This window comes from Eupeodes corollae, chromosome 1 (genome assembly GCF_945859685.1).
Source record: "Eupeodes corollae chromosome 1, idEupCoro1.1, whole genome shotgun sequence".
In the NCBI taxonomy this organism is placed as follows: domain Eukaryota; kingdom Metazoa; phylum Arthropoda; class Insecta; order Diptera; family Syrphidae; genus Eupeodes; species Eupeodes corollae.
Window position 1 is genome coordinate 244,849,433 of NC_079147.1, and position 17,506 is coordinate 244,866,938.

At 33.6% G+C, this 17,506-nt stretch overlaps 1 protein-coding gene across 1 annotated transcript in view; it reads left to right on the forward strand.

The window, feature by feature from the left end:
* The window catches only part of LOC129953605 (E3 ubiquitin-protein ligase MYLIP-B), a 47,221-nt gene extending 38,872 nt beyond the window's left edge, over positions 1-8,349 (forward strand). The window contains exons 2-4 of the mRNA XM_056066850.1: positions 1,689-2,788; positions 6,708-7,307; positions 7,578-8,349. Coding sequence (XP_055922825.1) covers positions 1,689-2,788; positions 6,708-7,307; positions 7,578-7,821 — 1,944 coding nt within the window. The 3' untranslated portion in view covers positions 7,822-8,349. The remainder of the gene's footprint in view (positions 1-1,688; positions 2,789-6,707; positions 7,308-7,577) is intronic.
* The last annotated feature ends 9,157 nt before the right edge of the window (positions 8,350-17,506 follow it).

Genomic DNA, 17,506 nt, shown 5'->3' on the forward strand with positions numbered 1-17,506 from the left:
TTATTGAATACATTTAAGTTTCAAACACAATCTGATGTATTATGTGGTTCTGCCGAAAATATTCGTGTACTTTTTAAAATATTCAATGAAAAAACATGACTCACATATCATTAAAAACCAACCAAAATAGAAACTTTTTTAAGGATATCTCATGTAAATATATTCCAAAAAAAAAAAAGAAAGAAGGAAAAACTCATCCACCTCAGTTTTTCATCGTTAACACACTACTGACAGACAGACACTTCTTTCCTTCAAAATAATGACTGTGTTTATTTAAACCACATCCCAACAGCTTTTTTTTGGATTTTCGTTTTTTTTTCTCTGAAATCCATTCCAACATCAAAAGCAGACGAAAGTTCTACTCGTCAAAACGACGAGAATTTAATGTAAAAAAATATAATGTAGATACAAGGATAGAGACTCTTTACACAAGACAACAAAAATAAAAATAAGGGTAAGTATGCACTTGAGCTATGTGAATGTTGTCATTTGAAATGAAAAACATTCAAGGATAAGAGTTCAAATCACGAAAGTATATTTACATACTGCAATGAGACAAATAGGGTCATTGGCTTCTGTCAAATTCTTGAAAATGGAAACGAGCTTAATGACATATGAAACAACCAAGTATAATTATCATTTTGTGCTCTTTCGGAACGAGCATTCTATGATTCAACAATGTATTAGAGAGAAATTAACAGTTAAAATGACACATTTCTCACCATCAAAGCTCTTGTGATATCTTAAATCCTATACCAAATCTCTCTGACACTTTACCCATTCCGATGAGACAAATGTGCTTTCTCTACTATGAGGCTTCACTGATGCTTCCTGATATCTGCGAGAGAGATCGTATCCCTTTTTTGAAAAATGTGAAATGCAATTTAACACATCCATTTACTGCCATAGAGGGATTTTCGTTTCATGTAATAGCTACAGAAAATTTGTATGTGTATGCTATACAGTATACATATACTAAATACAAACCCATTCACCTCCCGAGGAAAATACAATTTAAATGGAAGATATTTCCTTCTTTTTGATTGTCATTTTGGTTCTCTCTTTTTCGATTCGACTCGACTTGAATCCCTTTTTATTCTTTTTCCTTTTTTTTTGTGGCAAATTGCATCGTTCATCTCCCTGGGGTTGTCATTGGTTGACACAAGTGAAAAGCTGTTTTGGTTTTAAAATATGACCACAGTGTGGTGTGTTGACTTTGAGGTGAATTACATTGGTTTATTTTCCACTTGAAATAACATTTTTATTTCTTCTATGGGAATTTCAGGGGATCGAATTTAATTAAAATTGAATCGTATATTTATTTAAAATTGATTGGAATCAGTTTTAAAAATTAATACAAAAAAGAGGACAAAGAGAAAATTAATTCAGAGCAAAATAAAAGTTTTGTTAACTCACCAAAACCCTGTGGAGTTTTCACATACAAAGTTATTTATTTACATTTGAAAACGTTCTTTAAAAAAATATGATATTTGTGCTACATCAAGTTCACATAAAAAAATCAAATTGACAGAACTTGGCACTCAAAATCACGTCTGGTATATTTAGTTTATTAAACTTTTGACAGTAGAAATGTCAAACTACATTTATTTCTGACAGATAGAATGCAACATTATTTTTTAAAAAACTACAATCGATACTAATCAAATAATTTATTCTTCTCATTTCAGGTTTGCAAAGCCCTCGGCATAATATGTGAAATGGAATATTTTGGACTCGAACACTGGTTGCCCAATCAAAAGGAAACCCGACCCCGCCAATGGATAAATCTCCGCAATCGCCTCACTCAAGATGGCAGCTGCAGTAGTGGCATTCAGCTGATGCTAGCATTGCGAGTCAAATTCTGGGTACCAGTGCATTTTATCCTACAAGAAAGCGTCCGTAATCTCTTTTACATGCAAGCCAAGGTAGATCTGCTCGAAGGCCGACTTAATGCCAAAGATTGGAATAACGCTGCAAAATTGAGTGCACTTTTGTGTCAAGCCGATAGTATTCGATTTAATGATATGTCATTGAAATCCAAATGCCCCCTACGCATGAAACGGGAACAACAAGAACAACTTCTCAAACTTATCCAACAACAACATAAGGAAAAGAAGGAGAAGGATTATGTATTTACATTGAAAAAACGTCGCCTTTCTAAACAAAAATCCTGTGAAAATATTGACAATCCACATCATTCGGTCAATCACCATAGTCATCCGCATATAGCCGTAGCCGTAGGTGTTCATTCGATAGCTTCAACATCATCATCGTCAAGTCCCGCCATTAGTACACAACCGCCTTCTACAGCTGCTGCAGCTATAGCCGCATCAGCATCAGCTTCAGTTTCAGCATCTGCATCAGCAACAACATCCGCATCGTCATCATCAACATTAGCTTCATCATCGTCAACATCATCTGCAGCATCAACGACGGCATCATCAGCAGCAGTATCAAACAATTCAACGGATGTTTTAAGCGTGGAAAATTTAATGGTAACATCACCACTAAAAATTTACGAGGACTACATCATAAGGCCAGCAAATGATACCAATGGAGAGCTGCCTGATGAGTTTCTTCGTCAAATTGCTGTCGAACATGAGAAACTAGCCAGGTTGAATATGCCACCAAAATCGGCAAAGTACTGGCTACTGCAGGAGATTCAAGAGTTGCCTGGCTATGGGGAGGAGATCTTTAGTGGTGTTACCACAAATGAAAATCCAGTGCGTTGTGATATTGCGGTAGGTGCTCATGGCATCACGGTTTGCACTGGAGATGAGAAAAACAAGTAAGTCCCATTAAAACCAAAACGAAAAATACATTCTCTAATGAAAAACCCATTTACAGTCTGTTTGACAGTGAAATTTAAGGAAATCTTAAAGTGGATAGGTTTTCTATTGTAAAAAGACTGAGTTTTTATATTTTGAGTGTTGTCTGAGGTATATCAGTATAAATACGCTCTAATTTGACAGCAGAAATGTCAAAAATTAACAAATTTGAATAGAACCAAGATTTTTCCCACTCTCAAGTTTACAAACAGATCTTGTAGAAATTCGATGAATGTAGATTGTTGCAGAACTCACCTTGTTTACATGCAAGTTCGAAAGCTTAGGTTGAGTTTGCATCTAATTTGATTTTACCACTTAAACTGAATCAAAAATGAAGTTGAGTTGAAATGGAATTCACAAAGGGTTGAAATCAGTACCTCGGTATTTAAATACATTTTAAGATATGCTGGATACACTTTCTTTTGGGAAACATTTGAATTGTCATGTTCAACAAAACGTCAGAATAAATCAAAGTGTCTAGAATACCTATTTGACATTTGGCCTGTCAAAGACAATGTCAAACCATAATGTTCACATCAAATATGTATTATCCAAACTTTTTGCTAAATATAAATGTCAACGCACTTTCAACCAGATAGTATAGTTTGGAAAAATAAATTTTCTTTTTTTCATCCATTATTGGCAATGTAATAATTGATGAGCGGCCGCACCTGTCATCGTTCATCTTCTGCTCATCCTCAATCATTATGGCTATTTGCTACTGGTTTAACCAGAATGTATAGTGTATAGCATTTACGTATAGTTAGGAACAATCCGGTCTAACCTTATTCCTTTGGAAATTCGTATATTTTGCACTCTTTTGGCCGTCGTCATCGACTTCTCTACTCGTTCAACAGCTTCTTTGATTTATTCAATTTCTCCTAACATCCATGTTTGGGCCAGAAACTAAAACGAATAAAAAAGAAGAAAATCCTGGTCGGGTCGATGATGGCAATATAAAGAAACTTATATGAGAGTATGATGATGTTCCTTGCTGGACATGGAATATTATACATGTACTAAAAAGGTGTCTTTCCCTAAGGAGATTATTTATGCGAAAGAACATGTTCCTGAATTATATAATAAGGTATGAGACTTGCTTAACTGATTCGGAGAATGACAACAACAACAACAGAAAGAACAAAAAGTAGAACAGGACGTACATTTTATAATTTCCCGATTGACCCTATTTGTATAATAATTTACCTTGTTTAAGAGCTTGATCGATTGAAACGTGTTTGCTTACCAGGAACGGGGACAACCGATGACGATGATGAGAGTGAGGTGTGTCGTTTTTATGACAGAAAATCGTTATGTATTATATTCTGTCAGGTTATTGACTCAATTTATGAGTAACGTTGACGTTTAGTCCGAACGGGGATCCGGATCCCATCGAACAGAACTAAGTAGGAGGAGTTCGTTTTAAGTATAAGTTTGGTTTAGTGTTGACTTTGGACTTTTTTTGTAATAACCATTAAATTGCCCCCATTTATCATAAAGCACAACATAACTTAACTTGGAATGTCATAGTCTTGTATATTTCTTTTTCAGGAACTTCTTTTTTCAAATAAAAAATAATTCCATCTAAATGTAGGTATTTTTATAAGTATCCTCACATCCTCCACTATGTCTTTCATTCAACAACCACCGCACTGACTGTGTTGGATTTCGTGTTATCAAGATAAAAATGAATCCTCGAGCTATATAGCTTGGCTATGACATTACAGAGAGAGAGCTTTGAATAAGATAAGTGTGACAACAAGACAAAAAACATATAAAGATTTATCTCGTAAACAGGCACAAAATTCTGCCCCATTTGACCTTAAGGACGAATGTTTCTGTCCATATTAAGATGATTTTCCTCCTTTGGTTTATTTTTTCCTCTTTGGTTTTTTGGTTTTTGTATTTTTTAAGTTTTTAGTACTTATCCTTAAGGTGGGTTTATTTTTATTTTTTTTAAAGATTACTTTTGTGAAGACAGATGTAACTAATGATGTCCTTTGTGCGATTGAGTGATGGAAGTTTATTTTAAATTGTGATCTTTCATGGAAAGAATTGGGGTGTCCTTTTTTTAGTTGTTGTTATTGTTGTTGGTAAGGTTAAGGTATATAATGATAAAACTTTGTAAATGGGATCCAATCAGCACTTTTATGGAGCAGTAATTGGAAATTGCTATTGGAAGTTAAGTTTGGGTAAAGTGAAAACAAATTGAGGAGACATTTTATTGAAAATGCTAAGGTTGGTCGAGGTTTATGAGAATTTTTCGAAATCATTAACATTTTTGGTGTATGCTGTGTCAGTCTTTCCTTATCATTAGCCAAAGGCCCATTAACATTTTATTCACATAATTTGTATTCAAAACAATTCATTTTCTTTTAAATTAACAACTGACAGTTCAGGAGATTAAATGTCAGTGGTGTTTATTCAAATTGTGGTCAGATCCGTTTCCTTTCGAGCGGAATTATTCTAACCACCATCATTTTAACTGAATTTTAGTTCGAACTCTCAACTTTAGTGATCTTAGTCCATGTGCTAATGTAGATTTCTAAGGTGAGATTCACATGTTTGACATACTTGGTTTGATGAATTTCTTACAGATGGAAAGTATCAGTGTTCGCATTTGTCAGACATGCTGTCAAATGTGACTTTTTATTGGAATTTTCTTCTTAGAAGATTTCCTATATTATTTACAAATAAAAAAATTAATAATTCTATAATGTCAATTGTGCAATGCTTGGAATATACCTTTGAAATTAAATTTTATTTAGGTTTGACAAGCTTCCGCGAGTATTTTCGTTTGTCAAACCAACAAGATATCAACTAATTATGATATCTATCCAGCATATTTGACAATGCGTTTAAAAATAGGATGCGAACCCCCCTTAAAACACATTTATATTTCAATCCGTCACGTTATGTGACATAAGTGTAGTTTTTGATGTTACTGTCATCTTAACTTCGAATTTTTGACAAATATTCACAAATGTCAAAGGCTCCACTTCAGTAGAAATTAACATTTTCCTCGTTTGTTATTATTTTTAGTAGCAAATTAAGTGAGATTATTTATAATTTATTTCTAAACTTTAGTTCCACTTTGATGAAATGGAAACTCTCCAAAATGTTTTCTGTCACTTTTGACGTTGACATTTTCATAAAGTTTACTTTCCAAAAAAGAATGAACTAAATTATTTTGATAGGCTAAGTTTCCAAGTGAGTTACTGATGACCCACAAACCCAATTAATGTAAAAATATGAAATCCATAAGAAATTTAATTACCTCAAGAACAAAACCCTGTTATCAAGTGAGTCCATTAAGTTCCTCATACCACAATTATTATAAAAATGGAAAATTACTATGAGGTTCTTTATTGTTGATTATTTTATTTTAGTTCATTCAAAACCCGCAAAATGCATTAATCTCTGCATAGCGCCACAGTGCCGCTGGACTAGACTAAGTGACTTTTGAAATATCATGGCAGTTCTGGGAAATTCATTATATGAATAATTTACTGATATGCCTGTAGAAATTTTCTCAAGAGATTACATGTGGCGCTTGTTGCATGTTGTTTTGATTGTGTTCCCATTGTAGTTTTTTTTTGTTTTTAGATGTGAGAAGAGTAAATTAGTAACTGTATGTTAGCTGTCAAAGTGATAAGACTTGGGTTACTGGAATTGACTAGCCTTAAGTAGTTTTATAGATAAAAGCCCCTATCTCGAGTTTGAATTTCTATTTTCAAACACATGTGTGACAGTTCATGGGGTGGGAAATATATCAATGTTAGCTGTCAAACCAACTGTCAACTATCAAATGACCATTAAATATATTGATGTCTCTTTAGCACATTACTAATTATTATTTTTGTATTACTTTCTTTGCAGCATCCCATTCAGTGCGATTGCAGCAGCTAAATCCTTCCGGCGTACCTTTAAATTAGAATACGTTGACGATCACAACGATCGCAAGGAACTCGAGATCAAACTGCAAAAACATGCAATCGCTGCTGGTCTCTATCGTTCGATAACCGAACGCCATGCATTCTATGTCTGTGATAAAGTACGTGGTGTGGTAACAAATCAATTTACACGTGATCTCAAAGGCACTATTGCTTCGATGTTTAAAGAAGACACCGAACTAGGAAAACGCTACGTTTTCGATATACAACGCACTTGCCGGGAAGTTCACGATCAGGCACGACGAATTTTACACGAACGAGGTATTGAAATAACAGCATCAGCATCAACAAGTACGGCAGATGACATAAGTAGATTACTGCCAAGTACGGTTAAGGATGGTGCCATTGTTGGGGGTAAAGTAGATTTTGCCATAAAGGAGAAAGAAGAAAGAGAAGCAGCAATTGAACGATGTGTCGATACAAGGATCTCAGAAGCGATGACATGCAAAATTTGTATGGATCGTTCAATCAATAGTATGTTTAATCCGTGTCGTCATGTTATGGCGTGCAGTCAGTGCGCAGCAAGGTAAGAAATCATTTTTTTTTTAAAGCTCCATCTTTATTTATCTGTCAATGTGACATTTGACTTGAAGTTAATTTGGCGTCATTCAGTTTGATGTCCCAACCTCTCTCGTTGAGATATCAAAATGAATTTCGTCAAATGTGTCCAATCTGAACACTGTCACTTTCGTTTAGTTTAAAATGACAGTTGTATAACATCTATGCTTGACAGTTAATTGAAGTTTTCTTGTTTCCAAGCCATTTTTTAACACATATTTTCTTCATTCTATTTTAGATTGACCAACTGCCCTAATTGCCGAGTTAAAATCACAAACGTTGTCAAAATATTCCTACCCCCAGAGTTACGTGCCAATATGCTGGCCAATAACACCACAACCGGTCCCGATGGAACAATCATAAATGCCATCAATGATGACACAAATAACGACGACAGCGCTGCCCCATCCGCCAGCAATTCACCCACCAATAGTTCAGGCACAGCACCAATTTCGACACCGAAAATTACAGCGGCTGCCTAGAATTGGCTTTGGTCTTGGCTATTTCGAATCTTAGAATGGGTTTGTGTACCAGTTGTGTAAAAAACAATAACAACAAAAAGTATTTCTTTGATTTCTTCGAATTCGAACTTAGGCCATGAGTACATTCGTGTTTTGGTTAATAAATTTTCTAAATTCACCACACTCCAAACCGTGTGTGTGGTAAGTTTCAGTTTCAATCTGAATTTAAACAAAAAAATTATATATTTTCAAATTATTATTGTAAAATGAAATGAAAAACAGATGAAGAAATCGTAAGAAAACGAGATAAATATAGAAAGAAAAACAAGAAGAAAAAAGAAAATCGAAGTAGAATCGAATGCGATTTATCGTTTAATTTTTGCGCTTGAAGATAACCGTGATAACAGATGTGATTTATTAATCTTATTATTATATTTTTAGTTTTAAAAAACTCTTGTTTATGTTTTTTTTAATTGTATAGTTTTTTTTGTTAATTTATATTATTCTAATTTTATTAATCTTTATTTCTTCTAAATAAGTAAATTGAAGTTTAAAAAGAAAAAGAAACATAAACCCTTTAAATTCCTTCAATAGCATTTAAGTATCACTATTTAATATTTCACAGTCAATAATCACAGTTTAACAAAATAACAATCAATGCAAGTAAAATTTATTTGAAAACTAGATGTGAAAACAAATTATTTGATCCTTACTTTCCATTTGGATTTTTGAATTTTGAGAAAAAGAATGCATGGTATTTAAAAATGATGAAGTGTGAATGGAATTAAACGATGGATGGACGCATATTTAAAAAAAAAAAACAAAAATGAAATATTTTAAAGAAAAGATATAGAAAGTAAATAAACATATATATATTTTTTAATATTTAGTTTAAGCTTTGTGTCCCTGATAAAATTAATAATTAAAATAACTCTAAAGGGTAAACAAATGTTATTTTTATGTAAACCCCAGTTACCTTTTAATAGAAAAAAAGAAGATAAAATTTTGTATTGTTATAAATATAAGATTCTCCCAACGTATAACTTTATTTATATTTAAAAAAAAAACTAAATCATGTATTTCTTAAATATTAAAATTAGTTTAAAGAAAAATATAAATTTAAAAATAAAAAATAAACATCAACTGAGTGCATTATTTTCCATAAGACTTATAACTGCAAAAAAGCTCTTTATATATTTTTTAAGGTTCTGTTTTTTCGATTCCTAAATTGTTTGTTTGTAAAGTTTATATTTCATTATGTATAATTATATATAGTGAGAGATGTTCTTTTGCAAAAAGAAGAAAAAAAATAAAATAAATAATATTGTTAAAACTTTGAACCAGTAATACACAAATCAAACTCTACACCATATAACTATATATTAATTGGGTATAGATATTTCTATAATCGTCTCTATATAGTATATGCGAGTAGGTTTATTTAAGATTAACACAGTAGAAAGTTATATAAACAAATAAGAAAAAAAATATAAAATAATATTATATATACTTGAAAGAATTAAAATGTGTATAAACTTAATGTTAAATGTACAAAACAAAAAAGATATGTAAGAAAATAACAACAAAAATAACAGATAGATGTTAAAGTAGAAAAATGAATGAACAAAACAAAATAAAATCTACACAAATTCAAAAATAAAACTTGACTTTTTCTTCAATTGACTACACCATTTCCATTTCTTTAGTATTTCGGCTTGTTTGTAAAACAAAAGGGTTTATGGAAAAATATCACAGGTGACACATGTCAAATTTAAGTTTTGCATTTGAATGGTGGACCCGTTTTTCTTAAGAATTTGAGGAAAAAATCTTTTTACCTGTCTATTTATTTATTTATTTAGCTCAATACAAGCTATCATAACTTAACTAAACTTAACACTAGCTTAACATTTTTTTTTTTTTGCAATTCTTGTTATCAGTTATCAACAATAATTCATGTGGCCCGCAAGGCCCACATAAAAGCTCTTTAATGTACAAGAACTAACAATTTTGATTTTATTTGACTTAAAATTACAAGGGACGGGGAATTCGGACTCAAAAGGGAAAAAGTAAAGGGTATCTTTCAGATGGGATTTGGAAATGTTGAAATCGAAAACTACCATAGCAGCGTTGCAGTGACGAAGAATTCTGGACATTGGTTCAAAGTGCCCGTAATTAGTGCGGTGATGAGGGATATAGAAAAGGGAAACAGATCGCAGATTTCGAGGGTAAGTGTTAAGATAAATATCACTCAGGAGTGCCGGGGAATCTATATTGCCCATTAACAATTGGTGAGCAAATAATATATCAGCGTTTTTGCGTCTAAAATATAAGGGCTGCAAATTTATCAGTTTTAGTCAATCGGCATAAGGAGGCAAGTTGGATGTATAATCACAGGCGAGGCCACGTAAGACAAATCGAAGGAAACGTCTTTGAACATTTTCAATTCTGACTAAATGGTTTTCATAAAAGGGAGACCATACTTGGCATGCATATTCAAGATGAGGACGGTCTAGGGAAATGTAAAGTGCTTTAGTTACATAGGGGTTGGAAAATTCTTTTCACCATCTCTTAAAAAAACCGAGAGATCTATTAGCTTTATTAATAATTTGGTCAAAATGGGAATGGAAATTCAGGTGTTTGTCACACATAATACCAAGATCTCTAATAGAATCGACTACGTTGACGGCGTCATTAAGGAAGTAGTATACTCTATGAGATGGGATTTGTTTGCATGAAAAGGTCATTTGTTTACATTTACCTACATTTAACTCTAGGAAATTATGCATGCACCAAACAAAAAAGATATTAAGATCATTTTGTAAAAGTAAAGAATCAGATGGAGCAGAGATAATCTTAAAAATTTTCTTATCATCCGCAAACATTAGGATATCTGAGTTTTTTAATTTAAGACAGACATCGTAAACAGATAAGACGAAGAGAAGGGGGCCAAGGTGACTACCTTGTGGGACTCCAGAAGTTGCATGTATAGGACTGGAGACTGAGATACGGAAAAGGACTCTATAAGTTCTATTCGCAAGATAGGAGCTTATCCAGTTTATAAATAAAAATGGAAAGCCTTTTGCTGTAATCAGTGTATACAACATCAACTTCTTTGCCATTCTCAAGGGCCGACAAAACTTTGGATATAAATTCAATTAAGTTAGTCGTAGTGGATCTACCTTTAAGAAAACCATGTTGAGCACTAGAGAATAAAAGCTTGCAATGGAAATAAACGGAATCATAAACTAAGCTTTCAAAAAGTTTAGCAATAGGTCTATAATTGTTAATTTCAGTTTTATTGCCTTGTTAATGAATGGGAAATATAAATGAATATGAGGAAACACACCTTGGGAAAGAGAGAGTTCAAAGAGTACAGTTAGAGGCTTTGACAGAGAATGCATACATTTTTTTAGAACAATTGATGGGACGCCATCAGGACCAGGGCTTAAGTTTTCTTTGAGGCTTACGATTTTGGCAAGTACCATTTCTTCAGTTATTGTAAACGATGAAAGTGAGGTTTGAGTGCAACCATCTAAATAACTAAAGTAGTGTGGATCAGGATCATGCAGATGTTCAGTATACGATTTGCTAAAGTAATTAGCAAATAGATTTGATTTGGTTGTTGGATCAGAGGAGATTATGTTGGAAAAACTCATTGAAGGTGGAAAACCATCAGATTTTCGTTTGACATTTATAAACTTGGAAAATGTCCTTGCATCAGAAAGAAGGTTATTTTCCATTTGGTTAAGGTATTGGTTATAAAGGAATTCCCTTAATTCAGAGAAAGAATTATAGGCGAGAAGATAGTTTTTGTGATCAGTATCAGATTTGGACTGTAAAAAGATCTTCCAAAGCTTGTTACGGGTATTTCTTAGGCTACGGAGCTCTCTGTTGTACCAAGGGGGAGCAGAGGTGAAATCTTTTCTACGTGAGAACGGTACTGATTCTTCAATACAGTACGAAAGAATCAAATAAAACCAATTTGTAAGGGACTCAACTGTTAAGTGGAGGGATCTTAATTCAAAGTCGGCTGAGCTAAGAAGATTGTTAAGTTTGGAGAAATCAGCCCTACGACAACCATAATAGTAATTTTCCATTTCAAAAAAGTTATTATTCAAATGATAGCGATCCAAGGTTGAGAGAAGGTGAGAGCTCGGGGAGACAAGACAGTTAACGCAATCAGATGAGAATATGAGATCGAGGTGTCTCCCCATAAAGTTTGCTGCCCCATTTAGTTGAAAAATACCAAAATCAGACAGACGATCAATGAACAGCGATTCAGATTCAGAAGAGATGTTAGTTGGAAAAAAGGATGTGTGATCATCTGAGGTGGACCAATTGAGATGGGGAAGATTAAAGTCTTCTAGAACGATGATTAAATCATTAGGTTGCACTAGTTCAAGCAGATAATCAATGGCATTAACAGCGGTTTGGTATGCTTTAATTTGTTGGGCTGGTCGAATATAACAACAAAGGACAAAAAGACAAAACTTAGGGAGTGTAACCTTAGCTGATACACCTTCAAATTCGATTGAAGTGGGAATACGGATTAATGATCTTTAAAAGCACATCACGACCGTGTGTATTACTCGCATAATCCACGATATCCATTCGATAGATGGAATAGTCGTTAGTTAAGAGCTCAGTACTAAGGATATCAGGTGTGAGGTTGGTTTCGGTAAGGGCAAAGATGTCATAAGGAAGGTTTTGGGAGTTATTAAAGACGGCAGAAGTTTTTGACCTTAACTCTCTTACATTTTGATAGTAAAGGCTAAGACATTTAGGTTTAGTGGTCTTTGGGTTAGGAGCGATATTATTTCTTCATGTCTGCACGGAATTTTTGGATATGAGATAGTCGTTTAGAAGAGATAAACGACGCAAAAGAGGTTAGGTCTTCTCTCACTTTTTGAGGAGAAATTTCAAGGCCATCATGAAATTTCAAGAATATTTCCATAAGTGCATCACGTTTGGTAGGGAGGCCTTCTTGGGAGATTAAAACCTTAATGTTTGTATTTGTTTTACCTTCAAAGCAAACAGAATCTGGTTTGTCGTGCAGGTTAAGCTAGGTAAAGACGAACATTATTGTAGATTTTGTGGTCTCTAAGACGGGACATAACATACCGATCATTAGTATTGGCCTCAGATAAATGTTTAGTTAACTTAACATTTGGAGGGATCATTGGGTTAAGGAATCCTTGAGGTTCTTGGGAAGCTGATGAAGAAGAAGTAAGGTTAATGGTGTAAGAATGGATGAAATTTGTATATACGGGTGTTTTAGCAGGAGCATCAACCATCGGAGAGCAAAAACCAAAAACTTTGACAAAACTATCAACGGGTTCGAGATTGTTTGTCAGCCCAAATGCAGGGCAGTATGTTTCTCCTTTATGACCAGTTTTGGTTCTTACGACATTTTACGATTTGGACGTTATGTTTGTGGCGAAAAGATTAGTTCTTAGTTCACCGCAATCGAGTTCTAAATTTATTGTGAAAAATTTTCTGAACCTAAAAAGGCTCTCTTTATACCATCCCAGTATTTTATCTCTGACAGTTGGCATTGGCCATATTGTCAATCTACATCTGTCAAATTGATTGTCATTTATTCAGATTTTATGGACATGTGGACATGATAACAAAATTCTGTGAAGGAAACGTTCCCCACTTTTTGTCCATTTCATGTCACATCATAAAAATATCTCGGATTTACAGATTTGTTATGTTTCATAAAAAACAGCATTCGTTAGACCATCAATATCGAAAATTAGAATGGTGATTGGCAGTTTTGTTAGGTTGAATTTAATGTTATGGACTAGACACTTTCAATACATGTCATCTATAGGACAAAAACAAAAAATGACAATGATATTCTATTTCGTTTAAATTTATAGCAATTAAGCGACTACCAGAAGACTGTAAAGCTACAATTCTTTTGCTTATGGATGTCTTATGTGAAAATCACCTTGTTGTAAACAGAAAATTAACTACGGGCGTTTTTTTAGACGTTTGGTTTTCAATTTGGCGAGACTTTTTTCGCAGTTGGTTTTTTTGACATCTGTCACTTTGTTTATGCTGAGTTTGGTTTTCTATTTCATAATAAATAAACTTCTTCCTGAACAATGTTTTCAAATTTATTAAAAAAATATATATAGTTCACGCAATATATCAATTTTTTGAAGGGCACTTTAAGTGAGAGCAATATCTCGAGTCGTGAGGCTGTGGCGTGGCCTTCATCATTGTGTGATTAAACAACGCGGGGCTATTTTTGTAGGATTATGAGAAGTCGCTTGTCTACGCAGATAAGTTAGTTGACGTACGGCCCCAAATTATGTAAAAAAAATGGTTGATGAAGAAAGGCACCACTTGGGAGTTATCTTAGGTAAAAACGGATACCGTTGGACGACACAGCCTTCATCTTCTACTGGCCGGACAGCGGTGAGAAATATAGTTTTGAAAATGCTGGGTTGTAAAGGTGATGCGAATTTGGTAACATCAGAGGTTGAAGCATGGAATCTACTTTTCGATGATGTTCTATTCGAAGCTTTAGTAAAAAATACTAACATCGAGATCAACAACTAGCGTCGAAAAAGTATTCCACCAGCTGATTCTCTATCGCCTTCAACGTCTGCCTAACATCAAACTTCCGGAATCATGATCGACACAACAGAGAGGAGATTCGTGCTGTGATTGGTTTAATCTGTATTGCTATAGTGCAAAAGCAAGGTCGAAGGAATACCAGGGACGTGTGGACTACAAAGTGCTCCCCAATTTTCTAGGCTATAATTGGACTAAACCGGTCTGAGTTTTTTATTAATTGCATCCGATTTGATGACCGGGAAACGAGATGTCGCTTGGATAAAGTGGCACCGGTGCGGTCCATTTGGGACAAATTTAATTCATTCTGTTCAAAATATTATACGCCCTACGAGTAGTGTACGATTGATGAGCAGCTTTTGGGATTCAGAGGTAATTGTCCATTTTAAATATATATTCCGTCGAAGCTAGACAAATATGGCATACAAATTATAACGATGTGTGGTTCCTGCACATATTATAATTGATTCCTTACGTTGGGAAAGAAGATCAAATGACCCCATACCGCTGCAGTCGGTACGGAACATTCGTGAAAGCATTCATGGTACGGGAAGGAATTTAACCATGGACAATTGGTTCACATCAATTTAGTTGGTTGAAACAATGCTAGCGCAGCATAATCTCACTGTAATTGGACGAAAAAAGGAAGTATTCTTCTCGCAATTTGCTTTCAGGGACAAAATTACCTTGGTTTTCTTCACTCCAAAAAAGGGCAAAGGATTTTTGCTGGTATCCTCGCTCCACAAAAGCAAAGAGACTGATTCGGTGACAAGAAAGCCTAAGGTCATCGAGTTTTATAATCAAACAAAAGGTGGAGTTGACACGTTTGACCAGCTGGCTCATAATTACTCCGTTGTCAGAAAGACTCGTAGGTGGCCAATTAGGTATTTCTATGGGATGCTCGACCAGGTGTGAATAAATGCAATGGTTCTCTTTCAATAGGAAATTTTTTTTAATTGAAATTACAAAAATAAAGAAACATAAAGAAAATATCCAAAGCCATTTGAGGGGTAATATCGAAAAAGTGCTTCGAGAATCCATTGAAGGAAATATATTGAGCGTTGAGATCATCAAGCTTAAATTGGTAAAACATGAGTTAAATTAACGACACCAGTCCTATATTTTTAAACCGTCTCTGGAACACAATAAACGTCAAGAATTAATAAATCATTAGATGTGTTCCACACCTAGTTTCAAACAGTTTCAGACTGAAAGTTTTAGTAATTTTTTGTCCGAAATCGTTCCACACTTCAAAAGTTGTGCTGATTCCTACAAAAGAGAGCACGCGCGAAAGAATAAAACATTTCCCCATTTTGCCACATTTAGGCCCATGATTTTCTTTTGACGATTTATGGACTTGCTATCAAATTTGATATTCTATTTTAGTTGTGGTAAATGTGAATAAATAAATTAGACGGCACAACAGTCCTTTGAAAATTAGAGCCAAGTGACTTAAAACTCTCAACAATTCCTGTGTACAAGTAATGTTGTCAGGGATTTCGAACGGCTAATTTGAGAAGCACAATTCATGGCAACAAATTATTCTTGGAGGATTTGTCAATTCCTAGCAAGATGCAGAACCCGTGAAAAAAATTTTAAATGGCATAGGCAAAGTTAAAACCCAAGACCTCTGGCACGACAGTTCTTAATCCTATTGATTTTTTGAGAAAAAATTTCATAATTTAAGGAAAAATTTAATTTTTATTTGAAATAAATATAAGTTTCCTTCTGTTGATATTTATTTTAAAAGATTCTTATTCATGATTAAGTTGATTTAAATGTATCAATGATCTTCGGTTGCTATGCTCTAGTATATTTTTTGACGTTAGAAAACTAGTCTTATATCGTGCAAATTGGTGCGAAAACCGTTAAAGACATTTTGATAGTTTTCTTTCTCTTCGAAAACATTTCATCCCAACTCCTCAAACTTGACATTTGATCAACTTTTAGTTCGAGAAATGTCTGCAACATAGATATTGTTGATGATTTCTTATGGTGTCAAGATTGTGGTGTGATAAAATAAACAAACATTTAAAAAAATTCATGTGGAATTAGTGAGATGTCAATTTATGCATTTTTACTATAATAAAAACTGTCAAAAAATCACTCCATTATCATATTCCTGGTGATAAAAATAACTCTTTTCCAATGGGCTTTGGTGGCCTTAATTTAAATCCAACTATCATTCTATAACGTCAAGTTATTTAGATTTTAGATTTCAAAATTTGAAAAAACACATAACTAAGGCCTTTCAAAGCTATCTCTATGAAACTTGTGATGGTTTCCTAAATCTATACTAATGCTTACTTCAATATCCTGCTTAAATACTTTTTTCCTTAAAATCTTCGAAAAATCTCTATAAGTTGTTAGATTTCCTCTGTCTTACATACATTGTAAAGAAACGCTTAACCATTAATGATAAAACGGTTTTAAACCGTCTTTATAAGGTCATCACACATAAAGTTTTTAAAATATACGAAAAAATAGTGTTAAAAACGATTCAAAAACACTTTTTGAGTACTAAAAATTTAACATGAGTGCATTGAACATGAAGTTTTTCAAAACTTCACATAAATTCAAATGAAGACTCCATTCTAATGAGACCTTCTAGAAAAGTAAGTTACCGAAATGATTTCAATTGTGTCTAGAAAACAAACTTTAAAAATCATCATACTAGCTTAGAACTACATATGTTGTGTTCTTAACATTTTTAAAGAAGCCTTTTTTAATAACCTAATGTGATAGAATAATATTAATAATTAACACATAAGATTAGAATCGATCGCGATGTATCAATTTTTTTTAGTCATTTGAGTGGTATTGAAATTTCCAAATTATTTAAAATTAAATTGAAATTAAATAGTCTTACATATCCCACTTAATAAAATAATTCCCCTTTAACTAACGTAGTGCCATCTATACTCTGATACATCTTACATATTCGCAATTCTCGAAACAGCAATGGCCGCTTCGAATTTCGAATAAAACCAATTCGAACAACCATTCACGAAAAATAAACACAACTTTTTTTCCAACTTTCTTACATGTACACAAAAGAGAAACCATACTCACCCGGCGCTCAAAATCATCTACACCAGAAAGAGCCAACCCTATACCG